The sequence below is a fragment of the Macaca nemestrina genome, chromosome 2 (genome assembly GCF_043159975.1).
Source record: "Macaca nemestrina isolate mMacNem1 chromosome 2, mMacNem.hap1, whole genome shotgun sequence".
NCBI lineage: Eukaryota > Metazoa > Chordata > Mammalia > Primates > Cercopithecidae > Macaca > Macaca nemestrina.
The window spans coordinates 122,182,397-122,210,319 of NC_092126.1; the positions used below are offsets into that span (position 1 = coordinate 122,182,397).

The following is a 27,923-nucleotide window of genomic DNA, read 5'->3' on the forward strand; positions in this document are numbered from 1 at the left end:
ACTCCTGGCTAGTTTTTTTTTGTATTTTTAGTAGAGACGGGGTTTCACCATGTTAGCCAGGATAGTCTCGATCTCCTGACCTCGTGATCCACCCGCCTCGGCCTCCCAAAGTGCTGGGATTACAGGCTTGAGCCACCGCGCCCGGCCTCACTTCCCTACTTCTCTACTGGTGTTTCCCACAATCACCTCCCAAATATACTGCCTGCCCTTGCATCCTTGTTGCAGGGTCTGCTCCTGGGGCAGAGACAGCCCGGCTGTCTTCCCTGAAGCCAGCAGCACAGCTTGGCTGCTCCTTCCAGCCGGGTTCAGATCTACCCCTCCTTACCCTCTCCTGCTCTGGACTTGCTCCAGCTCTCCTTCAGACAGCGGGTGATGACAGTATTCCTTGCGTCCTGTCCCCGGCTCCCTCTGTTCCCGTCCATCCCACATGTTATGCAGGAACCAAGGATTCTCTCAGGCCCATGGGAAATCCCAGAAACACAGCTCCCTCACAGCTGCCTAAGGGGGAGCCTGAAGCTGTCACCGACCTGTCTGACCCGTGGCCCATGCTGAGTCTGGAGCAGTTCAATCCCAGGGAGAAATGTGGCCACTGGAGTGGTCAGAAAGTTCATTCAAAACCAGCAAAAATAAAATTTAATTAGGCTCAAGTCAGGGCAGTCGGTCCTTCCTCAGGACTGGCCGCCAGCAGTCCCTGACGAAAGCACCCTGTTCTCTCCACAGACAGCTGGTTCCAGAAGGATCCCCTGAGGCTGGTCTCCCGGGTAGGATGCGCTGTGGGAGGGTTCGGTTTCCAAGGAGGGGAGGCGTGACACAGCATGCAAGGACCGGCAGTGACTTCCACGTGGCACCCCCTGCTCCTCCTCCTCAGTCCCTGCCGGGCTCCGACTCCTAAGTCAGGCAGGAGCTTTTTCAGGCCCCTGGCTCAGGAAGAGCCACAGCCACCCTAAAATGGCTTCGGGGGCAAGCAGCCCTCCATCTCCAGCAGCTCTGGCCATCCCTCATATTTGTTTGTGTCTGGGCTGTTCTTTAAGAACTAGAGAGAGAGAAGACAGAGAAATATAGGCATTGAGTGAGGCCGTTTAGAACTCATGCCCGCATGGGCACTGTGCTCTAAACCTAAATGGGGGTGTGGGATGTTATTAACCCACTTCACGGATGGGGAAACTGAGGCTCAGAGAGGGGATGCAACTTGCTCAAGGTCTCAGAGATGGGATCAGAGCCCAGTTACTGCTCTCACGCCCTGAAGGGTAACCAGTTGTTGGAGAGATCTAGCCCCTCCCCTCAAATTCTCTGTGTCCCTCTAGGATACCTCAAATGACAATAATGATAGCAACAATAAAAAGAAGACTCCTAGCTCGTCTTGAGGGCTTGCTGTATGCCAGGTGCTGTTCTGCAGTGCCTTATGTATTTAATCTGCACTGTGGCCCTAGGGAGTGTGCACTGTTTACATCCCATTCTACAGATGGGAAAGCTGAGGCACAGTGGGTCACTGCCCATAGTCACTGGCTGGTAAGTGGCAGAACCACCACATAATATTAATTAATACTAATAATAAGGGATGGGGCGCAGTGGCTCACACCTATCATCCCAGTACTTTGGGAGGGTAAGGGAGGAGGGTCACTGGAGGCTAGGAGTTCAAGACCAGCCTAGGCAACATGGGAAACCCTGTCTCCAGAAAACATAAAAAAATTAGCTGGGTGTGGTGGCACATGCCTGTGGTCCCAGCTACTCAGGAGGCAGAGGTGGGAGGATCACTTGAGCCCAGGAGGTCGATGCTGCAGTGAGCCGAGATTGTGCCAGTGCACTACAGCCTGAGTGACAGAGTGAGACCCTGTCTCAAAAAATATACATATACTTGTAATAAGTATGTTAGAAGAATAGAATCACTTAGGATTGTGTCTAAAATGCTCAGGTTTAGTTTATGAAAGAAAAAAATGTAAATGGCAAAATCTGCTGTTGGAATCATTGTGGCTGACTCTTAGGAATTAAAAAAGAGATTCTAGATGCTACCTGTCTAAAACCCAGTTTCCCAAGTGTGGGGACAAAGAACAGACTGGCTTAGTCCCATCAGGGTGCTTGGTTCATTTTTGGGCATCAGATCCCAGCCAGCTGGTTGCAGGTGGGTGAAGCTGGTGCTGGGCTTCCTGTACTCCCATGCTTCCTCTGTCTTGCCGGTTCCTCTGGGTCTGGAGCCCATGCTTCGGGGCAGAACAGCACCACCTGCCCATGCAGCCTCAGGCCTCTTGCCAGGGCCCTGCTGCAGCACCCCCACAGGACATTCGGGAACCATGCCACCCCCCGCCCCTGCCCACAGGCCTCCTGAGTTCTTCACAGGCAATTTCTAGTTACCTGAATACATCCTCTTAGAAACATATGCATACAGACCAAGACCACATTTTCTAGCTTAAGAAAGAAATCACAATCGTGGTGCCCTTCCTAGAGCTCAGCACATGGTTCCCTGCACTTGCCCGCTCTGGCGCCTCTTGTGTGATGATGGCATTGGCCTCCTCCCTGCCTTCTCACTTCCCTCCCCGTATTCTCCATGCCCAGCCAGGGAGGCTGAAGGGATGGGGACAGGCATCCTGCTCCTTTCCCCAGGTTCCCCTTCCCTGTCACACAGCTTCATATTTCCATTTCTTTTTCCTTCCTTCATGCCTCACTTCCCCATCATCCTTCTTTTCTCCTTTTCCCTCTTCCTTTTCTGGTACTTACCTGTATACTTGCGTGTTTACATATGACCCAGCTTTTGCGAAATGGCCAAGGCGGCTTCCTGGCCAATCAGACCACCCTGTCCTTTGGAGTGAATGACAACCAAGGGCCTCTCCCCACACAATCCTCCCAATTTTAAGGCCCTCGGGAGGTGACTGGGTGACTGTTCTTCCTACCACCGCCCAGCTCCTCGTCCATCCTTCATAGGGCCGGGTTGTGGCCCAGAACCCACCTGCTCAAAGGGGCTTTTACCCCTGAGGTCTTTGGTTCCTATGAAGACCCAGCTGTCCCGGAAGCCCAGTTGTTTTGCGTAGGAACTCCCCAAGTCAGAGAAGAGTTTCCTGCTTTCATCATTCATTCTGCAGAGGACCAGAGAGGATGGTCAGGATGCGGGGGTGGGTCAAAGGGGCATCAGATGGTGGGATTCCCATGGGGCGAGGTTCCCACCCCTCTCCCCATTCAGCATCTGCCCTGGGGGTGCCTAGAGAACACGGCTGCACTCAGGAAGGACAGGGCAAAGGGCTTCAAGACTTCCTCTCTAGAAGGGCCTCAGGTGGGGCTGGAGATGTGTTAAAACAGTACTGCTCTGTTTACAAACACAATACACATTCATTTGGAAAATATGGAAGATCACAAAGAAGTAACTAAGAAATATGGTCTCACCCCTCCTCCCCTTGGCGTAATCAGTGTATATATTTCCATAGAGTGTTTTTTGCCGCTCACTTAGCACTAGAGGGTGGGCAATTTTCCATGTCCTTAAATACTTTCTTTTTTTTTTTTTTTTTGAGACGGAGTCTCGCTCTGTCGCCCAGGCTAGAGTGCAGTGGCCGGATCTCAGCTCACTGCAAGCTCCGCCTCCCAGGTTTACGCCATTCTCCTGCCTCAGCCTCCCGAGTAGCTGGGACTACAGGCACCCGCCACCTCGCCCGGCTAGTTTTTTGTATTTTTAGTAGAGACGGGGTTTCACCATGTTAGCCAGGATGGTCTCGATCTCCTGACCTTGTGATCCGCCCGTCTCGGCCTTAAATACTTTCTGCAGCATCATTTTTGATGCAGTCTGTCTTCATTTGTGCGTATATCATATCCTATGTCACCATATGTCATAGTTTCTGTGGCCGGTCAGCTGTTCTATTGGACAGGGAGAGGGTTTCCAGTTTTCCACTGTGGTAATGAAGGCTGTGATCAACCTCCTAGAACATCGCTTTGCATACTTGTCTGATAATTTCCTCAAGATAAGTTGCCAGAAAATGGAGCTGGCAAAACAGCAGAAAAGGGTGTGCAGCGTTTGAAGGTATTCAGCTTGCATTACTGGGTGGCCTGGCAGGTAGAGTTTTCTACTTACTTGGTCCCCGGGTCGTCGTAGGAGGCCACCAGCACAAGTGCACCCCCTGGAATTTCTTTAAGGAATTTCACTAGGTGATTAACATCTGGGGGAGGAAGGAAAAGGTGCAGGTGATTTAGGGGAAATGAGCCCTGGTCATTCTCATGCTTGTCTACTGCCCTATGATGCAGGAGCCAGCTAGGCCCAGTGGACACTGGGCTGAGCTCAGAAGCCAGGAGGAGGAGCATCCCAGGTGGAGCTCCCTGTAGCCGTTGTCCTAGGGGAGGGCAGAGTGAGCAGAGTGAGGGGGACTCATCCAGGTGATGTGGGGTGGCTTCTGGACACTGGAGTTTAGAAATTCCCCATGTGACTCTGATTTGCAGCTGAGGATGAGCACCATTGGAGAAGGGCCCTTATGTGCCTACCCCTCAGGGGACCAAGTGTCATCATCTCTCAGGTGCTCCGGGCCCTTTGCATAACCCAGACCCCATTCTACACCGGACAATGCCCAGATTATCTGTGCTGACTTTAGATGGTATAGCACGTGGCCTCAGACAGCTGAGATCCCTGGGAGACAACTTGAGTCTACTGTTAATACAACTTTCCTGCTGTGTCAGGGAGCAAGTCTCTGCGTGTGTCTTTAATGCCTTCCTAACTTGCCTAGCTCTCTAACAGAGAGCAGCTCTAGGCTTAGCACCTGGGGGAGGCATCAGCATCCAGCTCACTGTGAAGAGTCTGATTTGTTTCCATGGTGATTATTACCATTATTATTATTTGGACACAGAGTTTCGCTCTTGTTGCTCAGGCTGGAGTGCAAAGGCGTGCTCTCTGCTCACCGCAACCTCTGCCTCCCGGGTTCAAGTGATTCTCCTGCCTCAGGCTGCCGAGTAGCTGGAATTACAGGTATGCGCCACCATGCCCGGCTAATTATGTGTTTTTAGTAGAATTAGAGTTTCTCCATGTTGGTCAGGCTTGTCTCGAACTCCCAACCTCAGGTGATCCGCCCGTCTCAGCCTCCCAAAGTGCTGGGATTACAGGCGTGAGCCACTGTCCCACGGCCCTCCATTATGATTATTTTTATGGTCACCTTTCCTGCATAACAAGTAATAATAGCTTTCTACTTAAGGCAGTAATATAGTTTCCTTTTAATATATATTTACTTAGGTTAAAAAAAAAGTGATCCAATTTAAAGGAAAATACTAATAATGCAGATGTTATTCTAGATATGGTGCAACTTGAGGGGGCTCAAGTTTGGCAACAAGCAACCTAGTGGTTAAAGCAGAGACTATATCTGTCAAATGAGGATGAGTAATAGCCCTGCTCATAGCATCTTTATAAAGTGCAAATGTGACAATAACTTTGGGCATACAGTAAGCATACTCTAATGGAACCAAAAATTATTAGCAGGATTGGCTGCATAATTTGCAGGATCCAGTGCAGAATGAAAATGCAGGGCCTTTTAATAAAAAAATTATTCAGTATTTCAAGACCACGATGGCAGGCATCAAGCCAAGTGTGAGATTCTTCCAAGCATGGGCCCCGTGTGACTGCCCTGTCCCCAGGTCACAGGCCTACAAAGCTGGTCTTGATTATTAGTATTCCAGTGCAGACCCCTAGGACCTTGGGGAAGAAGCCATTCTCCCAACTAAGGCCAGCTGCCAGCCAGCTCAGTGACAGGTTTCTGGTCAACCACCACAGTTGCTCTTCTAAAGAAATGGCCCTTGAACTTTTATGACAAAAGGAGGGAGCTCTTAAAGCACCACTAATTTGTGTTGTTGCAGATGTATGGTCTGGTGCTTGTCGGGATGGACGGTGGGTATTTGGAAAACATAAAGCATGCCTTCTGCTAATGATCACCTCACTTTAAAAAGCCTTCATCCCCTTTTGTTTCCTGAAGGGAAGGGCTACTTGCTCACAATACCTCTGTTTCTGGGTCCCCATCAGTCATGGCTACATTCAAGTTTATAATAAGGCATTTTAAAGCTTAGTTTTGTCTTCAAACTTTTTTTCCTTTTCATTCTGACAGATGATCTCCTTGCTTCTGAGTCATCTGGATGGAATGAGGGAAGAGGGGAGGGAAGGGGAAGAGGAGGGAAGGGAGAAGACTAAACCAGCTTGCCTGGACCCCTCCACCAGTCAGGCTGGACACCCTTCCACCAATTATTTCAGGTTATCATCTAATCCTCACATCAGTTTTATGGAGTGGAAACTATAGCTGCCTCTCTGTTACAGATGAAGAAACTGGGGCTCAAGAGGCGCCACTTGCTTCAGGTCATGCCTCTGGAAGTCTCTGACTCCGGAGACTGGACCTTTTCCATAAACCTGGCCCCAGGCCATGCTGGACATCAGTAGGACTCCAGGCAGGATGTCTGGTCCTCAGCCCCTGGCCTGTCCCAATCTCCTGTTGCCCCTGTCCTCAGCTCTATCCTGTACTGGGAGGGACCTTGCACACTGCATGTGGGCACTTTAGTGTGCCCATCCAAGCTCCATCCACACTACCCTCCTGTCAAGCAACAGCCAGCCCCTGGTCACCCCTCCATCCTGGGGGAGTGTCTGAAGCCTGGGGGTGGGGCACACCTGGCAAGAGACCTGCGTGGGCCCTGATGCAGACTCCGGGAGGCCTGTGTGGGCCCTGATGCGGACTCCAGGTCAGCACACCCCTAGCTCTGCAGACTCCTCACCCATGAGTTGGGACGGAGATGGAGGAGGGCCAGGAGGGGTCTTACGAAGCCCTGGGCCCAGAACAGGGTCCCAGCTGCCCATCTCTAAGAGTTGTCCTGCACATCACATCCCCAGCATTCCCCACCTCCCAAATTTCAGCCTCTTTCCTGCCTTCTGCTGCCTGGTAACTTTCTCCCCTCCTGGGCTCATGTGTGTAGGTGGGTGTAGACAAAGTGGGCTTTCCCTAGAGGTTGAGACAAAGACAGGGGAATTCAGGAGAGGGGAATCCCAGCTGTTTAGCAGCAACTTGGCCCCTTCTGCTCTGTGACAGGCTTTCCTGGGTCCATGGTCACACGTGCTGTACATCCCAGGATGGCCGAGCACAGAGATGCCCTGGGGTCTCAGGGATACAGAAGGGAAATTGCATTCACCTGGGCTCTGACACCCCCTCTGATGAAAACCAGTTCCTGCAGGGCGCAGGTCTTTGATTCTGCTGCATTTTGAAAGCTTTTGAGAATGTGGGATCAGGGTTCCACCCCTGCCCATAGGTGGCTGGTTGGCGAGGAGGCTGCTGGTGGGGACTTAGATGCCCGGGATTTCAGCACAGCTAGGTCAGTACCCTGTCTCGCCCGGCCATGCTAAGAGCAAGGAGGGCAGTGACTTCCTATAAGGGGCAGCCAGGTACACAGAAAAATCTGCAAAGCACGTGGGTGCAGAGAGAAGACAAGCATCTGCTGAAAGATGTGTAGAGCTCGGAGCCTCAGGTCCAGAAAGGAGCCTTGTCCTGTCCTTGGGTCCCCAAGAGATCCCTGTAACCTTGAAATAAAATACCTTTACCTAGCAGAGCTTTAGTGGATGTGGCCGATGGGTCACGCGGCCTCATCCATAGCACTTCAGTGACATCAACATTGACATTGCTTTGCCTTAAGGTCTTCCCTGGCCTCCAGAGTTCACTTTGCCCCCAGGGCAGGCCAGAATTGCATGCCAAGGAATTAGAGGCATGGGCACCTCAGTCCCCTCGATTCTCTGGGAGATCTCTGGGGCATGTATTCCACACTGGCTCCAGGGTTCCAACTTTGGTTAAAGGCTCAGTGACACATTCTTCACAGGCTTCCTTCCTGTCGCTGTCTGCTCCCTACTCCCTTACTGACGTTTCCTAAGCTCACTTCTTAAATAAAGCATTGCAATTGAATCCCTGTCTCAGGATCTGAGTCTGGGACATCCCAACTGAGGTGGCCAGAAGGAGTTTCAAAAGCAGCAGGACACCCTCAACCTGCTACTGCACCTCTTCCTGGGTGCCTCCTGTGGAAAGAAGCACCAGGTACCTCGAGCCACCAGGTCCCTTGCCACATGAAGAGGCTCAGCCGTCTGCACCACACCCCCCACTGTGACTTCAGTGTCAGCAGAGGCACCTACCTCCAGAGTACATGTCAAATGCCCTCTGTCCCAGCACAGCTCCTGTGGTTCCTAGAGGTTAAGAGGAGAACAATTATCCCCTGTAACGCGTGTCGTTCTGCCTGTCGTTCTGCTGAAAATGGCTAATCTGTAGTCTAAGATCTAAAAACAGAACAAGAATATAATGAAATAAGGTCCTATAAAGAGCATGCAGGACTAAAGCAGGTGTCCAGGGATGGCTGGGCTCATCTGAGAGGTTCAAGAATGTAATGGCTAAGGGCGTCTCTGGAATCGAACTGAGTCTACTCAGTCTGAGTCTGTGTTCTGTCCTACCACTGTCTAACTCAGGACTTAGCATTTTGACCTCAATTCTTGCATCTGTACAGTGGGTTGTGGGAACTAAAGGAGATACATTTAAAATATTAATAGTAGTCATACAAGATGAATTTTAGCTGCAAAATCAAAATCAAAATGATAGTCGTCATCATTATTTCCACCTATATAGAAAACCTACAACTGGAGTCCTCCACCTCTCGAAGGCAAAGGGATTTGTGTTGGGCTAAGCGGTACTCAGTTTCCCAGGGTCCAGTAACCCGGATTGCGTTTGTGGATTTTGTGGGAGGAGGCGTCCGAAGGCCAAACCCTCCAGGGAACCGGGTCTTCGGGAGGAACGTTACAGTTCGCAATCTGTGCCACTAGATGGAGGTGTTGCAGAGGGGATGGCAGCTCCAAGGCTTACGGAGGAGGGTGGGGACCGGGTCTAGGGAGAGGCGCAGTCCAGGCGGCGCGAGCAGGCTCGCTTAGCAGCCCCTCCAGGATTCTCCAGGAGCCACGGAGCGTCCATGGAATGATTTACCTGGGGCCCTTAGAAGGAGTCTATGAACCTATGGAGCTGCTTTTGTGATCGCGTGCGCTCGTGAATGTTTCTGCAATGGGAGAGTGGTGGGGGTGGAGGCCGAGGCCAGCATAGCTTGAAGATCCTGAGGAATCTCTGCGCCACTGAAGGTTAAAGACTACTCGGTCTTTAGCAATCCTTGTGTTGTTCTTGGTCATATAGATGAGGATGATTTGTTGGGCTTCCCCACATGTGGCATACACAGCATGCACGTATACAGTAAGTGCTGTGTACATGGTTGAGACATTTCTAGTCTAGGGAGGTCGTTCAGGTGAATAATTAAGACTTGGAGTTAACTCGATCCAGGTTCAAATGTAGGTGGTTTTATAGGCTGTGTGACCTTGGACAAGTTGCTTAACCTCTTTTTTTTTTTTTTTTTTTGACAGGGTCTCTCTCTGTTGCCCAGGCTGGAGTGCGGTGGTGTGAGCTTGGCTGACTGCAGCCTCCACCTCCCAGGCTCAAGCAATCCTCCCACCTTAGCCTCCTGAGTAGCTGGGACTACAGGTGTGTGCCACCACACCCAGCTAATTTTTTAACTTTTTGTAGAGACGGGGCGGATTGGTGGGGGCGGTTCACTGTTACTCAGACTGGTCTTGAACTTCTGAGCTCAAGTGATCCACCCACCTCAGCCTCTCAAAGTGCTGGGATTAGAGGCATGAGCCACTGCACCCAGCCTACTTAACCTCTTTGAGCCCTGGTTTCTCACCTGGGAAATGGGGATATTGAGCATAGCTCCAGCCTAGCACAGTGATGGGGTTAAATGAAAAAGCACAGTGAGTGCCCAGTAAATGCTAGTTTTTATTGCCATCGATGGTTATTTTCATCCTTTCGGCTTTGTGAGAGGCAGGGAAAGAGGCCTAGTCTGGGGCCATCTCATTGGAGAATATGCAAAAGGCTTTTCTCAGGTGGGATCCATTTAGGAGAAAGTCAGCAGGTTTCAGCCAGGTCAGCTGCAGCCTGCGCCATTTCCTGCCCGCCCCCACTGTGGGGTGAGGGCAGATGGATGGGAGTGTTGATGTAAGCTGAGGCTCCTACAGCCTTCTGGGGTCTGGCGTGCACGAAAGATTGCTCTGAGACCAGCCTGGGCACACCCTTCCTGCAGGAGGGAGCCACCATCCCTGCAGCCACTTCACTGAGGCTGGAGTGGAACAGGCCTGGGCCCTCCTCAAATCTGCAGAGGAACGGCTCCACTCAGCCTCCTGCCTCTCCCTGCCCTGGCCCTTCCTGGGCTCCTAGGAAGTTGGCCAGGGCTGTCCTCTGACTCCCGTCTGTCCAGGAACAGCCCCATCACTGCTCCAGGCCCCGACTTCTCCCCTGACGCAGCAGGGTTTCTTGGCAGAGTGAGAAAAAGCTTTCTCTGTGGTAAATTGCAGGGGCTTGGAGCTGGCAAGGCCGGGGCTCCCATCTTACCCTGTTCCTTCCTAAGTGTGCTCATGTGGTCCTGCCACCCACAAGCTCAACAAGTTCCTCCCTGAGCATCCCTTACACCTTTTCCCCATCCTGCCCTGACCTTTGTCCCAGAAGTGGCCCTTACAGCCAGGAAATGGCCCTCGTTTTCTAAGAACAGAGGCAGAGAGGAGGTCTTGGCTGGGGCCAGACCACCTGGTCCTTACCTGACCCTGTAAGTCCACTCCCTCCTGAAACGTGTCCCTACTTCAGGCTTGGTGGCCCTCTGGCCTCCTGTTTAAGTGTGTGTCCTGCAGGAGATGCAGGGTTATCAAAGCCATGGATTCCCTTGTGGTCTCCCTGCCTCCAGCCCCCCAACTCCAAGCTGGAGGTAGGTTTCCAGAATGCAGGCCCGGCCCCTCCTGCCCTGCTCAAAGCCTTTCCATGGCTCCCTACTGCTCTCGGCTTCCAATCACACTTCTTAGCAGGCTTGCTAGCTCCTCATCCTCTAGCCTTGCTTCTCTCCCCAGCCTTGCCTCTCCATGTTGCCCGGCAAACCTCTCTCCTTCCCTTTCCCTCCTCCTCCCTGCACTGTGTTGCCCCTGCCTGGAAGGAGCCTTCCCCAATTTTCTCCTGGCCAGTGCCCACAATCCTTCAGACCTCAGCTGGCTATCACCTTCAGCTGGAAGCCTCCCCTGAACCACCCTGGGTCTGTCCCCTGCTCTGCATCCTAGCTCCCATAGCTGTGCTTCCTGCCCCTCCAGAGAGGCTCACCACATTGAGATTGTTTGTGAGCTTCACGGATACCTACGGAGGCTGTGAAGCCAGGGCCTTTCTAGTTCTTGGCTGACCCCCAGTGTCCTGTACAGGGCCTGGCCCACAGTAGCTGCTGCCTGTATTTGTTGAATGAATGAATGAATGAATGAAGGTGTATACTCAGCACGTGATCTTGCACTGTCATTGGTTGTCCCCACATCCTCATTTGTGTTGGTTTAAGCAGAGTGGCTTTGAGGATGGGGTCATGTTTCACCTATGTTCCATAGGAGAAGTGTGTCCTCCTGAGATAGGAGCATGTGGCAGGGGCCTGGCTAGCTCTGTGGTTCTACAGCTCTGTGGGTCTTTGAGAACTTCTGTTCCCCCAGGCCAGCCACACTTCCCCTCCTGAGCTCTACGGGCGTTCCTGCTATGAGGTAGGAGCTGAGCCAATGTTGGTTGAATGAATATGCCGCTACCCCCTACCCTCCCTGGTGCTGGGTAGGAACTGTCTGGGGGATGGATCTGCAACTCACCATTCACCAGGGCGATGTTTAGGCCTCTGCCCACGTTGTTTTTCACAGGACTCATGATCCTGAAGACAATGAAGAAGAAATATGACAGTCGGTCCCGAGCGTGGAATGAACACTCTGCTCTCCCAGCTGGGGAACTCTGCAAGGGCCCACATAAGCAATGCGGAAGTGTTGGGAAACACATGGAATAACTGGGACCATCTGTTTTCTCCTGAAAACTAGTGGTAGGCTGGATTCTCTAAAGAGTTTCTCAAGGCATGTTGGACCAGAACAACCTGCTCAGAGAAGAGGCGAGGTCCCCGCCTGGGTCTCTGAGGTGTTGGAGGCGGGGCCAGCCCACCCGGATGCTGTGAGGCCTGGCTGCTGGGAGGAGGCAGAACCCAGAAGGCTGCCACCATCCTGGGGTGTCTGAGTCCCCACGTGGCCCAGCTGTGTTCCTGCTGGCCCAGCATCCACACCCTTGTCTCTGGATGTGTGGTGGGAGAACTGTCTTTCTCCACGCACAGGCCAGGTGGTTCCGGGGATTGACCTCTCTCTCCCAGGCTTGGACAAGCAGAGCATCCTACATCCCCACCTACAGTTACTGGCTGATATGGTTTGGCTGTGTCCCCACCCAAATCTCATCTTGAATTCCCACGTGTTGTGGGAGGGACCCAGTGGGAGGTGACTGAATCATGGGGGCAGGTCTTTCCCGTGCTGTTCTTGTGACAGTGAGTAAGTCTCACGAGATCTGATGGTTTTATAGAGAGGAGTTCCCCTGCACAAGCTCTTTCTCTTGCCTGCTGCCATCCTTGTAAGATGTCATTGCTCCCCCTTTGCCTTCCACCATGATTGTAGGGCTTCTCCTGCCACATGGAACTGTGAGTCCATTAAACTCTTTTTCCTGTATAAATTACTGAGTCTCGGGTATACCTTTATCAGCAGCCTGAAAACGGATGAATACACTGGGCTAGGCTTGGTCATGTGACCCAGGCCAGTCAATGAAACACAGGCTTGGGACTTTTGCAGGGATAATTTAGACAGGAAGGCTCTTTTCCCATTAGGGTGCTAAGCTGGGCTAATATGTCAAACCAGCTGGCAGTCTCTCTTTTTAACCACATGGAGGAATCCCTTGCAAGTAGAAAAAAAAAAGCAAAGCTATTAGACAGAGGAGGGTAGAGCTGAAGATGGGATGAGAGACAGCCCTGATGACATTGTTTGAATCCCTGGATCCAGCTGGTCCTGAAGCTTGCCTACCACCCCTGGTCTTTTAGGTATTTGAACCCATCAGTTCCTTGTTTTGCCTAAACAGACTGTGGTTAGGTTCAGAATACTAGTTTAAACACCCGTCCCTGAGTTCTTTCGTAGGATGCACTTGCCGTCCCAGGGCCTTTACTGTCTTAGTTGGATGATGGGTAAACAGCCTTTCTCCTGTACTTGGGCGGAAGCCCTGGTGCCTGCTATATCTGGGCTTTGATGCCTGAGTCAGGATCTTGAACCTTCTCTGCAGGCATCTCCTTTCATGGGAAGCCCAGCAACTTGGCTGTTAGACTTGAGGTCAAATCCTGGCCCTGACACTCGGCAGGTGACCCTGTCTGCACCTCACTGTCCTCATCTTTACAACAGGAGTAATAGCTCCACCTCCCAGGATGTCGGGGGAATGAATGAGAAATGCTCTGAAGCACCAGGCAAGGTGCTGGCGGATGTGGGAACTGTTTCAATTATTGTATTTGTGCCTCACACACCCAGAGTGAAAGGGAAGCTGTGGGCTGGTCTCACAGGCCAGCCCCTGCAGCCTCTGCAGTTTTTAATGAATGAATGAAATAAAATAAAAGAAACCTAGTTGCCCCTTAGGTACTTACGTGTGGCCTTCAAAGCACATAGAAGGGCCCACGACGTTGGCTGCCCCGCTGCAGATTTTAAACGCAAAGTGGTTGGCTGGGCAGGGCTTGATGAGGCCACACTTGTACTTTACAACCTCTGGGAAGGAAAGAGACCAGTTTTGGTGGGCAGCAGCTCGGGAGGTGCTTGGGGAGGGGAGGGCCGGGGCTAGGGCCAGGGTGCAGCTTGGGATGAAGCTCGGAGCCTCTTTCTGGGGGAGCCTTCGCTGACAGCAAAGTCTGGGAGATACGCCCTTCTGTGCTCCATGGTGTCTCCAATGCGGCCCCCACCAGAGCACGCAGGACCAGCCCAGAATTAATTTTTGGGCTTTCCCTCACAGCTCCAGCCCTAGCAGGACACCCTCAGTAAACGTAACTAGAGTAAACCTGAGTCACCATGATGAAGGGACTCTCCTGAGAACCTCTCATTTGGGCCACGGCAGCCTTCTGAGTCCCCAGAGGCCCCTGTTGAGAACTCCCAGGGACTCTGGTGGGATGGGTGGGAGCACCTCTCTCTAGCCAGGTTCCCTTGGGCAAGTTCTCAACCTCCTTGCACCCCACTTTATCTGCAAAATGGAATATCTGTTGTGCCTCCCCACTGGGTTGTTGTGAGGAATACATGAGTGTGGTTTAATGCTCAGTACACACTGGCTATTCTTCTTCTCATCATTCATTCATTTATCACTCATTTCCTGAGCATCTACTAAGTGCCTGACACTGGGATACAACAGAGAACAGGCAGAGGGTTCCAATTCTCCCACTGGGAGCTCAACACGGTGTTGGGAGCCCACTGGGTACTCACTAAGTGGCACCTCTGGTGATGTTGGCTGTTCCTAAGACCTACATCTTCTCCATGCAGCCTTCACAGGGTAAATTGGGGAGGTCCATGCCTGAGGAGAGATGCTGGTGGTACCTAGAGATGTGGCTGAGCGGCTGAGCTCTCAATGTGCTCTTTGACAGCTGGGATGACATCCGCCCTTGCAGCCTGGCATGTTCTAATTCATCCTAATGTGTGCTTTTTAGCACCAGCTGACAGTTTGGAAGGCAGCATTAGGGAGGATTGGGTAAACATGGATTTGGAGAATGCTGACCTGCTAAGGGAAAGCGGGGGTTGGGCAGCCTTTCCCTCCCCAGCCCCTGTGCCAGGCGTCTGGCCAAGGTCTGCCAGCGTGTGCTTTGGAGCAAAGCTGCAGGCTCCTTAAGGAAGCTTGCAGACGCCAAGACCTTGCTACATGCAAGGCACTGGGGCTAGGACTTTATGTTTATTATCTTATTGACTCATCCTGAAAACTCCTGTGCCTGGCACATAGTAGGCACTGGATAGTCTTCATTGCATAACACATACAACATTTGGGCCAGGATGCACCTGAGGCTGGAAGGGACCATGTGGTTTCCAGGGCTTTCCCTGGTCTATAAGGAGCTTTTATGTGAATCAGGAAAATGCACCCCTCTGGAGGGGGCACAACCCACTTGTGCCAGGCTTGTAGGTAAAGGTGCCCCTTCTAGGAGCAAATGCAGCCCACACCAGGGAACCCTGCTGGCTTAGTTTCCCTTCACTGAGCAGGCAACCCTGAGAATCTGAGAGGAAATGCTTGTTTGGGGTTTCCCCTCTCCTGGTTTCAGCACACACACCTGATGGGTGGGACTGAACTCAAACCATGACATTGTCACCCAGAGAGTGGGTAGGGGGCAGAGGCATCTGTGAAGGGCTGTTCAGGAGAGAGTGGGTATCCAAGCCTGTGGCTTAGGGGCGAGAGGGCCGGACTGGGGGTGGACCAACTCCCCTTCTCCTCCTTCTTCGCAGGATCCCTATGAAAGGTGCCCAGCCTCCACCTTTGGGATTGGCTGAGGAGCGATGCTGGGGAGGGAAGCCAGGGCGTGGCTCCTGGTCTCCTACAGCCTTGGGGTCCCACCTCCAGCCACGTTCACCCCTCACCCAGAGAGTCTCACCTATGCAGGGAGATCATTCCCAGCCCTGGGGACCACTTCTGGAGTTTGCCCAGAGCCTAATCAATTGCAGCTAAGTCTGATAAACCTGATGTCAACAGGCTGGCTTAAGCAGGCTTTTCCAGCATTGATTTTCTGACCATCCAGCCTTCACGGTCATGCTGCTGGACGAAGGGAGATGAGGCCAAGGGGGGCTCAACCTCTGGGAGGCAGGAGATTTGCTCTCTGGGTTCTGGCATAGAAGGCCGCTCCCATCAGCTGCCTCAATCCCTGAGACCCCTGGGAACCCTTGTGCTGTTGCTCAGGGCATGGAGCTGGTGTGCTACCAAGAGCACTAGGGCAGGGGTGCATTCAGGAAATAGGCTGTTCTTTCATTAATCTGCTTTGTGGCTTGCCAGAAATTGCTCCCTTTATCTTTGCCAACTGTGAAATCAGGGAGTTGGTTTAGATCAGGGTTGTCAAACAGGTTTCCTCTTAAATGTCAATGTGGACCTCCTGTTAAAGGCTTAATGATAAAGTTCTCAAGTCTGCCTATGGGCTTGGAGGGAAAGAATGCTGGGATCGATTGGAGATGTCTGCTATGGGAACAGGCAGGGTGGAAAGCAGCATGTGTGCTTGAATTTGCCATCTCCCTAGCAGGTGATGTCTAAGCATTTGATAGCAACAAGATGCTGTGACACTCTGTGTTCACTTCAGAATATGACTGAGGAGGCTTCAGGGAGCTAGGGTTAAGGGTGTAGGGTGAATGATTTGTGTTGCTTCATATTGTCTTTGCCTTCTGTAACCTTGCAGTGTACTGGGGCACCCATGTCCTTCTTAGTCAGGTAAAATCCTATTTTAGGAGCCACAGCCCTCTTCAGAGTCACCACCATGTTGAGAAGGAAATGGAGAGGGCCTGGAGGTATTGCCTCTTGCAAAGAGGGGTTGAGGGGGTGGGCTTGGGACTAGATGGTGGAGGGGGTTTGACTCCTGCCTCACCACTTATAGTTATGTGACCTTGGCCAAGAGATTTCACTTCTCAGTGTCTTAGTTTCCTTATCTACAAAAGGGGCTAATTATAGCACCAACATAAGGTTGTATGTAGGATTGCATGAGATGCCTGTGAAGTTCTGAATCCAGTGTCTGGCACATAATAGGCACTCAATCAATGTTACTACTGCCATAATCACAGCTCTCCCTCCCTTCCTTGTCCTGACTCTCTAGCCAAGGCCTCCACTGGAGCATTCTTGCCTCTAGGCCTTTGCAGAGAGGACACCTCCTCCCAGAAGCCTTCCCTGATCCTCCCATTGGAAGGGGGTGCCCCTCCTGGAACCCAGAGCACTTTCTCCACTTCTCTTGGCAGGTCTAACATTTCCACCCCAACAGACAATCAGCACCCCTTCTGTTTGTCTCTGGGGCCCCTGTAGTGCCTGACATGGTCTCTGGCACTTTGCAGCAGGAATCCTGAGCCAAGCCTGGGGTCACTGCAATAGGGTTAAGGAGCTCATCCCTGGCCCTTGGGCTCCCAGCTGTGTGGGGTTGTCGGGGGCAGGAGATGGGCAGGGGCAGGGTGTGGTCCAGACTGCAGCAGGGGAACTGAAGAAGGGGCAGAGTTGAACTGTGTCCCTACAGTCTGAATGGCTGAGAGGAGGCCACCCTTACCACAGGGCTTAGGGACTTTAGAAGGCACCATTGGGTCATGGAAGGAGAGGACCGGGAAGAATCTGGAAGCCCAGGTTTCTTGGGAACCTGCAGGGTTAGTAGCAGGGGCCCTGGGCCTTCTTGCCCTAGGGCAAATGGGAGCAGGGGGTGAGTGGATGAGTTTGGGGGAGGTGTGGAGCTGCACAGATACTCACGGATCTCCTTGGTGGATGGTGGTGCTGGAGAGAAGACAGAATCTGGTTAGAGGAAAAGCACTTCGGACCCTCCTGCAGGAGGGAGGTTGGGGGCTAGGGGCTGGGGAGTGGGAAGAAGGGGCTTTAAATTGGCACTATTGAAATGAACTAAAAATCCCTTGCCACTGTCACCCCTTCACACAAATACATACACACACAGCACACATATACACAGATACACATGTGTACACATATGCACACACACATACACATGCACACACATGCATGCAGATATATGTGACACTCATGTATGCATACAGACACAGACATGCACACATATACAGACACACGTGTGCACATACAGACATGTGTACACACACATGCAGACATACATACGCATGTGTGTGCATATACACATGTACAAGACACACACACGACTCTCCCTTGGTTCAAAAGAAGCTGGACTGTTTGAGACCCACTGGAATTTGTGCTCTAGTTCCTAGTATATGACTGCATGAGACATTTAACCTCCCTGGGCCTCAGTTTCCTTGATGGCACATGAAGATGGCACATGTGATGACAGCCACCCTCAAGGGGCTGTGGAGGGGGCCCAGTGAGATCACTCTGTGAGGGCCGAGCCCAGTGCCTGGCCCCTGGGCCCCAGTGAAGGGTACAGTTGTGCTGCTGTGGGTGTTTGGCCCATATTGGGGTGTCTCTTTCCTGACTGTCCGCACTGCATACTGTCTGCACTCGCTCTAGGGCCCTTGACCACTTCCTGACATCTTATACCACGTCCTAGTTGTTTTGCTGGTTCTACATCGTATCTCCCACCATGCCAGCAGTGACGTCTGGAGGACAGGACCTCCAGAGGAAGCAGAAATGCTAGGGGAAGAAGCTCTCCTTTTATGGGGGAACCCCCCAACACTTACACACTTTCCATTTGGTTCTCAGGGGCTGTCCATCTGGAAATGTCCCTACCCCTTGCCTCCAAGGCCCCAGGAGTGGCATGAGACCCAAGCTGGGTCAATCATAGTATCACATTCCTCTGGAGACAGAGCCCTTCCCTACTTCCCTATGTTGATATATAGCTGTGTGGGGGAGAGAGAGAGGGGAGAGAGAGAGAGAGAGAGAGAGAGAGAGAGAGAGAGAGAGAGAAAGTGCTTTTTCAGCCAGGTGAGAAGATGAGCATCAGGAGAGAAACCACCATGCCTGCCTTAGAGAGAGAGCTGCCCATGGAATGAGGCCCTAACCTGTTGAGGTCAAGTAGCAACAAGCAGAGCCCAGGGATGTAGAAAGAAGAGAGACCGGCTTTGGGACCTTCATGGGAGACTCCCAGATTCAGCCACACCTGAAGTCACAAGATGCCCGTAATGGACCATCAAGACATGTTTTGTTGAAACCAGTTAGAGCTGAGTTGGTCACTCTCATCTGAAATAACCCTGTCTAACTTTCCAGGCACAGGGGTTCTTATTCTGGTTTCTGTGCCATGATTCTCTTTGGCAGTTTGGAAAAGCCGTGAACTCCCCTCAGAATAAAGTTATTCTCACTTCCCTTGAGACACTTATCACTTTATACTCCAACAGACTGTGTTATTAAATGCATAAAGTAAAATAAATTGGAAACCAATTATATATCAATGTAATATATTTTGCAAAAACAAAAACCAAATTTGTGCTATAGTAATATATGTGCTTCTATATCAGTGCATTAAATAATAAAATGAGGGTATGTGCACCCAGGTTAGGAACCTCTGAAGTAAATGAAAATTACCCCCTTCAGTGCTGAAACACAAATGGTTCTTACTGGCCATCTTTCCCACTGGTTACATTTCCTGCTACTGTAAACATTTCTCGAGACTCTGCATCATGTTAATGCACTTTCACTTTTCTACATGCTGTAATCAAGTCTGTTTCTCTGACTCAGACCATGAGCAGGGCTATGTGTTCCTCATTCAGGGTCTCTGGGGCCGAACACAGAGTTCGAAACCCAGCAGTCACTTGATGATGGTTGGTTGGAGGTGTTGACTTGTCAAACCTCAAGTAGCTGGATACTGAGAGACAAATAATTACTGGGTCTCTTTTCAATTACTACCCCTTTCCCACCTCGGGCTGGGGCTCTCTCCTCTAGAGGACACCCCTGAGCCTCCTACACTGACCTGGGCCCCTCACCTTTGAGGCCATTAATGCAGCCACATCACTGTCTAGTTTGTAAAAACAGCGATCCTGGGGAGGTGGTGGGGACATGGTGGCCACCAAGCATCTATATAAACTTATAAATCATCTCAGCATGGGCTGTGGAACACGCTTGACTAGAAGCAAACAAGGTAAGGGATCACAGACACTCCACTGTGGGGTCATGTTCAAGACTGGTTTACTTGCTGCCTTAGGAAGCTGGGAGAGGCCTGGGTCAGTGATGTTTGTGAAGATGTCAGTGTAGGTGGTTCTTGGTCTTCAAACGGGACGAATCCAGAGATACAAATCCCTTCCCTTCACTTCTTCCTTTGATCAGAAAGGATTTGAACCTGGAACACCTGGGTTCCTGTTCTTGTTCTAATATCTCCAAGAGGAACTTGGGTGAGTTTTTAAATCTCCTCAAGCTTCTGTTTTCTCAGAACACACGTGAAACCACATCAAGGATTGTGCTTGAGTCCATTCCACAACCATGCCATAGATCACTCTGTGGGACATTTGTGCAGGTTAAATGAGACTATGCATGTAAAGCAGCTAGCATCCAGCATCCTTCCACTTGTCCATCCATTCATTCATTCATCTGTCCACCCACCCATCATCCACCAACCCACCCACCCACCATCTACCTATGTTGTCATCCACCCATCCATCTACTCACTCATCCCTTCTCCAGCCACTCGTCCATCCATCCACCCTTCCCTCCATCTACCCACTCATCCCTTCTCCCCCAACCCATCCATCTGCTTATCTTTCCATCTATCCATCCAGCCATTCACACATGCACCCACCCACTCATCCATTCTCCACCCACCCATTCATTCACCCATCTCCTCATTTGCCCTTTCATCTGTCCATCTACTCATCCCTCCATCTACCCATCCAACCATCTATTTATCTATCCACCCATCCACTCAGCCATTCTTCACTTATCCATCCATTTATCCATCCATCCATCCATCCATCCATCCATCCATCTCTCCATCTACCCATCCATCCATCTACTCATTCTGCCATCTACCCATCCATCCACCCATCCATTTATCCATGCATCCATCCACCCATCCACCTGTTTTTTTTTTTTTTTTCACTCATCAAATGTTTACTAGGCATCTGCTCTGTGCCAGGCACTTAGAGAGGTGAATGCACACAACATAAAATCCTTGTCTTCAGGAAGCTCACATTCTAGGGTGTGGAGACAGGCAACAAACAACGAAACATAAAAACCATAATGACAGATAATGGTGGTGTTCTGATGGAAAAAGCCTGACATGAGAGAAGCTAAACTAGGAGGAAGGGGTGCAACCTTAGCTGAGACTGGAAAGCAGAGAAGGAGCCAGGCGGGAGGGTGGGTGGCAGGTCGGGGGGATCTGCATGAAGAGATACAGGAAGAGGGAGCAGTAGGTGCAGGTGAAGACACTCAATACATGATTTTCTTTCTTCCCTTCCTCCCACCTCCCTTCCTTCTGTTCTTCCTCCCTCTGTTCTTCTTCCTTTCTTTCCTTCCTTCTTGGGGTCACCTTTTCTAAGTGGTCCTCGATGTGGGCACATGTGTTGCCCAGGGCCTTGCAATGCACCTCTGTTCCCCATGGACTCTACCCTTCCTGGCAGCCTGGGGGTGCCCCCTCTCCCTGCAATGGCTGGGGTCCCAAAGGTGGCACAGCTTGTCATGTCTCCAGGGTCACCTAGGGATGGAGGGAAGAATATGTCTTCATCCTCCAGGCATGGTCTGCAGTTGTTGCCCCCAGCATTGAGCCCCACTCACCCAGCCAGCGTGGCAGACGGATGGTTTTCATGCTGAAGCTCATGTAACTTCGAACAAAGATCCATGTCGTGATTATGGCAAAGATGAGGGCCAGGAGGCGAAGCACACCTGCCGAGCAAGGGGATGCTGCCAGGAGACCACAGAGCCAAGACCACATCGCAAGACCACGTGTGAGTTCTTCCCGAACTGCACAGACCCCATGCTATAGGCTCAGACCACATCCACGCTGGGGACCAGACCATGGGACCATGTGTGAATTTGTCCAGTGGCCAGATGGTGAGATTGTGCTGCCAGGTCATGTGGCAACATTTACCCAAGTGGGTCCCCTAGGAGAGAAAGTTAAAAAGGTTCCTGCCTGGGCTCCACTTAGCCCTCCAGAGAGAGAGAATCTCTAGCAATGAGGCCAGCATTCTGGACCTTTCTATAGCCCCTTAAGGGGAGGCCTGAGAACTGCAGTGGGAGGGCAGGACTCTGGGAGGGGAGCTCTGGAACAGGAGTAAAGAAGGCTGTGGCCAGTGCTCAGGGCAGCCAGCAGTGCTGTGTGACTCTGAGCAGGAGCTCAGCCTCTCTGAGCTGGAGTCCCTCAGGCACAGAGCAGACATGGTAACACCCTTGCCCCTGAGCTTGTTGACAGGGATATTGTAGTTGTCAAAAATAGGCAGCCTCCAAGTGGCTTGAGGTTGGGGCCGCCCCCCACAGTTTCCATCAATTCTCCCTCAAGGCCTCCACAAATAACTGCACACTGGACTTGCTGTGCAGCTTCCAGACAAGCCACAGCTCCCTGATCCCTGCCTCATGGCCAGATTGCTTTCTGATTCCCCTATGTGATTGGGGAACAACGCCACACATGGGGATGAGCCACCTGCAGTTCCCTTTCTTTACAGGGACCAGAAAGCAGGCTCCATTTCACATCCCTGCTACCTTCTGAATCAGACCCACCCATTCTGCTGTGACCCTCGAGGCGCAGGCCCAGCTGTGGCACCCCTCCCTCTGACCTCCCTGTCGGCATCTCCCCTGCTCCTCAGCCCTGAATTCAGCTCTAGAGCCTTGAACTAGTCTCTGACTACTCAGGCTGGGGAGAAGGCCCGCTGGGTCCTGTGGGGCGGGATGCAGGTCTGTCGGGACGTGGTCTTCAATGGCACAGCATGGCTCTAGGCACGCAGAATTCCTCTTGAGTATCAGCTCATGTTCACACAGAACTCACTTTTGTGCCAGGCACCATGTGAGCAACTTTTGAATACATTATCTCAGTTCATTCTCTGAGTAACCCTGTGTGCTGGATACTATTGATTATTCCCATTTTACTTATGAGGAAACTGAGAGGCGGTCACTTCCCCACTGTCACTTGGCTGGTAAGTGTCAAAAGTGGGGTTTAAACCCAGAGAAGTAAGCTGACTTCAAAACCCCGTGCTCCTGACTCCTTACAGCTGTTCTGGAATGTAAACGAGGCAGGTGCATTTCCTGTTTGCTGCCTCAGTTTCCCTCTCTGTACAGAAGGGGTTACAGTATGAAGGTGTGGACTAGAAGGCCTTTGCCTCCCTTGTGCCCAGCCCTGTGGTGTAAAAATTCTAGAATAGCCCTCCTCGAGGTAAATATTTTTGTCTCTAATTTCCAACCAGGCCAAGGGTTTCCAACATGGGTACTCTCAATGATCCCAGCCAGGTGGGGCCTCTGTGCAGAACTTCCTCCTGCCCTTCAGCCTAGAGACAGGAAGTCACCTCTTCTACTCCTCCAGGCTCCCCTGGATTGCTTTCCTCCTGGAATTTGGGCCTGACCATTTGAGAACAGATACAGCCAAATCACTGTGAGCCCAGAACGGGTGGACACAGCTGACAGAAAAATGCCTCCAAAACCAATTTCAGAGCCTACCTGACACTCTCATCCTGTCCAGGTGAAGGGTGGCTTGGGGTCAGCTTCCACCTATGAAGAGAAGAAAATCCAGTTGGAAACTGGCATCAGGTCTGCAAGTGACCAGGCCTGAAGATGAGGGACAGGGACTTCTACCTGGGGAGATCATAATTCTTTCAGTTGGGTTCGTCACCACCTGCCATATGAACAAGAGGGCAACTTTCCTCTTTTTCTGTCTGCCTCCACCTCTCCTTCACTCTTGTCCCTGGAATTTTATATTCAATTCGCCATGTTTTTTTGAAGTGCAGAAAATAGAGGAAAGTGTAGTCTGGTAAGCCACTGTCTTTTGTAATATTTGATTTATTCACTTATCCATCTATCTATTTGTTCATCCATCTGTTCACCCATCCATCCGACAATCCATCAGTTGATTTATCCATCCATCCATCCATCCATCCATCCATCCATCCATCCATCCATTCATCCATCTACCCATCCTCTATCCATTCATTTTTCCATCCATCTATCTATCCTCTATCTACCTGTCCATCTATCCTTTTATCCATCTGTTTGGCCCTCCTTCCTCTCCTTCCTTCCTACCAGCCAGCCAGCGAGGCTGAGCTAGCTAGCTGCAGTGAAACCATCAGGGAGCAGAAGCCCAAGCGATCTTTGTTTATTGTACCAAAATAAACAGTAATCACAACTCACATATTACAGGTGACTTTGTGCCAGGTGCCATCTATGCATTATCTCTTTAATCCTCACAGCCCCCATGTTAGGAATGAGTAAGCAAGACTCACCGTGGCTAAGCCCAGGGTTATTCGGCTTGCAAGGGTGACAGCCAGAATTTGGATGCAGGTTTCCAGCTGCTGAACACTCCTGACACCCCCTTCCTCCGCCCTACTGGGGTCTCACTGCCAAGAATTCTTATCTCAGAGGAGGATTGAAACCAATGTTTCCTCCCTTATTCAGTTCTGAGCAGAGCAGGGTCATCCTTCTCTCCACCTCCCCCTGTGTCACCCTCCAGGTGCTGAGCAGTTACCAGTGATTTGCAGCTTTGAAACCCCCAGGAGGTCTGTGGAGACTTAGAGGACATTAGGTCTTTGGTCCCAGACTTCCCACACCAGGTCCAAGGCAGCAGGTAACCTTCTCTGACTGTGATGACCTCTCCCACAGCTCTTCCTGCCCCTCCCACCCCAGAATCTTTATCTTAAAAATCCATCTCAACAGACATGGTCTCCAAAGTTCAACTGCCAAAGGCTGAGACCTGAGACAGGAGACTGGGCTCACGCCTGGCACAGCCCCCAACACCCTCTTCAACCTTGGGCAAGTCTATTTGCCTCCTTGGCCCTCCTGTATGTACACTGAGAGGTGCTCTGTCTGGACCAGTCGTTAATGTTTAAGCAACAATAACAACAACAGCAACTACAAAACCACACCTCCTCTTGTGAATTGAAAAGTCCTCCCACCACCCTGATCCTACTCCTCTAGGGCCTTCCAGGTTAGAAAACCGGGCTGTCACTTGGCTCTACCTACAGACAAATTGTGGAACTTTAACTTCCTGAAATTCAGATCACCAGCTTTTTTTTTTTTCCAGATAAAAAATATATTATTATCATGACTGTGCTTCGGATGTGACCTATAGTCCAAGAACCTAGGTTCCTGGATGAGACTTAAAAGACATTTGGGAGGAACCCCATGTTAGATAAGCCAGGAGAGTCGGTGGCTGGACAGGATGGAAGGACAGGGACAGGGTCGGACAGATGGGGTTGGATGGACAGACAGACATGAATATTCACAGAGGGTGTGCAGAGACATTCCAGTCTGGGACAGGGGTGAAGGGGGAGAGGGAGAGAAGGGGGAGTGGGGAAGAGAGAGAGAGAGAGAGAGAGAGAGAGAGAGAGAATGAGAAGAGGGAGACAGAACAAGTACTTTTAATATGCGCACACAGATTCAGAGAGAAACACTCAGAGACTGACAAGAGAGAGAGGGACAGAGACAGAGGGTAGGGGACACACACCTGGGCAGAGGGCTAGCCTCTTGCTGTCTTGTCCATGCTGAGCAGGAAATCTGGCTTCAGGGCAGTGGGGTGGAGAGGGCCGGGGGCCAGTCCCTGTTGGGCTGTGAGAGCTCCCGAGCCTGCTCTTCCTCTGGGCTGAGTTGCCCACCCAGCACCTGCAGGGCTACCTGGTGTCCTGAGTTTCTAGCCTGCTCACCCTGGCAGCCTGTGAGAGCTCTTGAGCTGGGGCCCAGGACTGGCCTGCTGGGGTGGGGAGGGAGAAAGAGCAGGTACGTAGGTACAGTAACAGGTACGCGGGGTGGAGCAAGAATCCCTCTGTAGCCACCCAAACCCAAAAGAGTGTGTTTTCTCCTTCTTCCTGTTGGAGATTGTCCCAACCTGTTATTCAGGTTACAAAGTTGCCCAGCAAAGGAACGAGGAGAAAAGTTCTAGTGGCCTGGATGCTTACCTAGCCAGCCTAGCATGGCTAAGTCAGCTTTGGGGTGGTGTGTGTGCAAGTGGCAGTGGAAGGCGAGGGGGCAGGGCTGGGGACAAGGTGGGGTTGGTGAAGGCATGAATCACTGCGAGCCACCCCATTCCTGCCGTTGTCCATCCTCACTGTCCTTGGACATCTCCCTCTGTCCTGCCCTTCGCCATGGCTCCCTTCTCATTTCTGGCTGCAGGTCAGCCATGCGTGTAAGCCCCAAGCTTCTCTTTTCAATGGCAGGCCTAGGCTGTGGGGCGTTGAGGAAGTGCTGGATGAATATTTGGAAACGGAATGAATTGAATTCTTGCATCGTCCTGGAAGGTTAGAATGATTAAACCACCAGGTAGAGAAGGAAGCTGAAGTTCAGAAAGGGCAAGTCACTTGTTTAAGGCCACACAGTCAGTTGTAGGGCTCATTTCTAAAGCATTCTCTGAGCATCCCTGGGAAGACGGGGAAATATGGCTGTGAGCAAGACAAGTTCTGGAGCAGCCCCAGGCCTTTGCACTTCCGAGTCCCTCTGTCTGAACACCGTTCTCCTATTTCTTTGTCTGGAATACTCCTACTTATCTTTCAGGTCTCAGTGGAGAAATCACTTCAGGGAAGCCTTCCCTGACCCTCTGAGTCAAGGTTCAACACCTACCTGTGGTCCTGGATGGGGGCACATCCATTATGGCAGCCTGCCCTGTCATAAGCGTCTGGCCAATCAGAGCTTCGCAATTTCCCTGTGATCGGTTCAGGAGTGAGTATGTGATCCAAGCAAGGCCAACCAGACTTTGCCCTGCGATTGATGTATGGGAAACTGGGGAGAGAGAGGCTCTCTTCTCCCTGGAGATGCTAAGCTAGATGCAATAAGTCTGGGGCTGCTGAGGTCCCATCCTCAACCTCTATGGTGCATCCCTCCTGTGGTAGACGTGTCCTGCCAGCAGATGCAAATACAGGGGCAGAGCAGCTGGGGCAGTACATGTGATCTCAGTCTTAAAAGAATCAGGCAGTGAAAGTCTGTGATGTTGGGAAAAGAGGACGAATTTTTGGATCAGACAGACCTGGGTTTGCCACTTACTAGTTGTTGTGTTTTTCCCCACATCTCTCCAGGCTTTGATTTCTTTCCTTTGTGGAAAGAAGGTGACGCTATCTACCTGTCCTGGAAGGGGTGTTGGGCAGTGAGGCCACCTGTCTGGAAGGGGTTCGCCAGCCTGGCAGGGTCCACTTGTCTCTTCCCTGTTGATAGGCCCTATTCACTCTGCTGCCTCTCGCCAGTGCACCTCCAGGGCACGATTCCTATACGGATGTTTGTTCTTTCTGCAGACCCAAAATGCCATCACAGCATCTTTCTGCCTGCCGGTCTGTGACATTTCTTAAAGGCCCTACAGGAGCTGGGATGTCAGCCTTCCTGCTGCCTGTGGCCTTCTGTACACAGGGCCTTTCATCTCAACCATGACCTGTCCCAGAGCCATGATGAATAGAGAAAGAGATGCCGTCTCTCCAGGATGAGAGCGTGGAGCAGTGCACCCTGGTGGAGAAATAAGTGGCTATTTTCCCTGCTTAAATCCTGGCTCCTGGCCCTTCCCCGGCATTCTGTGAATCTCTCCATGAAGGCACCTTGTCAGCCTTCACAGTCAGCCCTGATTTTCAGGCCAGCTTCCCCTCCAGGGAGTGGCTCTCAAAGGCCTTCTTCATCTGCGGCCAGATGCTAGCACCAAGGCACACAGTAGGTATGCAGTAAATGTTGTTGGAAGGAAGGAAGTGGGTTACCATTTGGGAAAGGAAACTGGGAGGTAAAAAGCTAGGAGCTGCTCCCTCCGTCTAAATGACTTCTTTTTTTTTTTTTTTTCACCTCATTCCTAACATTTTTCTCCGAAGTAGAAGTCTGCCCAGAAGACAGGCTCAGAGTCTAGAACCTGACTAGTCTCTTCTGGAAATTCAAGTCCGGCTATTTTTCTCATTATCCTGGGAAATTCTGCAGACAGAGTGTGGTCACTAGCGGCAGAGAAGTTCTATCAGTTCTTCCTCTTCAGGCTTCTTTCTGCTCCACTTGTCTCTACCAGCAATGTTGCTTGAGCAAGGATTCATTGCAGGGGGTGAATTCTGTGTGCATGAGTGTGGAAGACAGAAACTCTACAGAGATAGTGACAGGCCTGAGGGAGACAGACTCCAGAAGAAAGAGAAAGACTGAGGTAGAGAGACAAGCAGAATGAAAAAGAAACAGAGACACTCAGAGACTGGAAGTGACTGGCATATTAACAGACACACAGGTGCACATGTAGGCATGCAGGCACGTGAGTCAAAGCACTGCCATGGGTCCTGCCCTGAACCAGGGGGTGTGCAACCCTGCCCAGCCCCAGTTGTCCCTTGCTGTGAGTCTCCC

General features: G+C 51.4%; 1 protein-coding gene across 3 annotated transcripts in view; it reads right to left on the reverse strand.

The window, feature by feature from the left end:
• Positions 1-605: 605 nt before the first annotated feature.
• The window catches only part of LOC105482976 (FAM3 metabolism regulating signaling molecule D), a 33,779-nt gene continuing 6,461 nt past the window's right edge, over positions 606-27,923 (reverse strand). For 2 of the 3 annotated variants that reach the window (XM_071091986.1, XM_011743519.2), the window contains exons 2-10: positions 23,094-23,144; positions 21,225-21,332; positions 17,295-17,318; positions 13,495-13,612; positions 11,657-11,715; positions 8,108-8,158; positions 4,052-4,136; positions 2,942-3,068; positions 606-1,033 (exon numbers count right to left, since the gene is read on the reverse strand). In XM_071091986.1, coding sequence (XP_070948087.1) covers positions 944-1,033; positions 2,942-3,068; positions 4,052-4,136; positions 8,108-8,158; positions 11,657-11,715; positions 13,495-13,612; positions 17,295-17,318; positions 21,225-21,332; positions 23,094-23,106 — 675 coding nt within the window. In that variant the 5' untranslated portion in view covers positions 23,107-23,144 and the 3' untranslated portion in view covers positions 606-943. Of the gene's footprint in view, positions 1,034-2,941; positions 3,069-4,051; positions 4,137-8,107; positions 8,159-11,656; positions 11,716-13,494; positions 13,613-17,294; positions 17,319-21,224; positions 21,333-23,093; positions 23,145-25,092; positions 25,325-27,923 lie in introns of those variants that run through there. The other variant, XM_011743525.3, reaches the window with a different exon arrangement.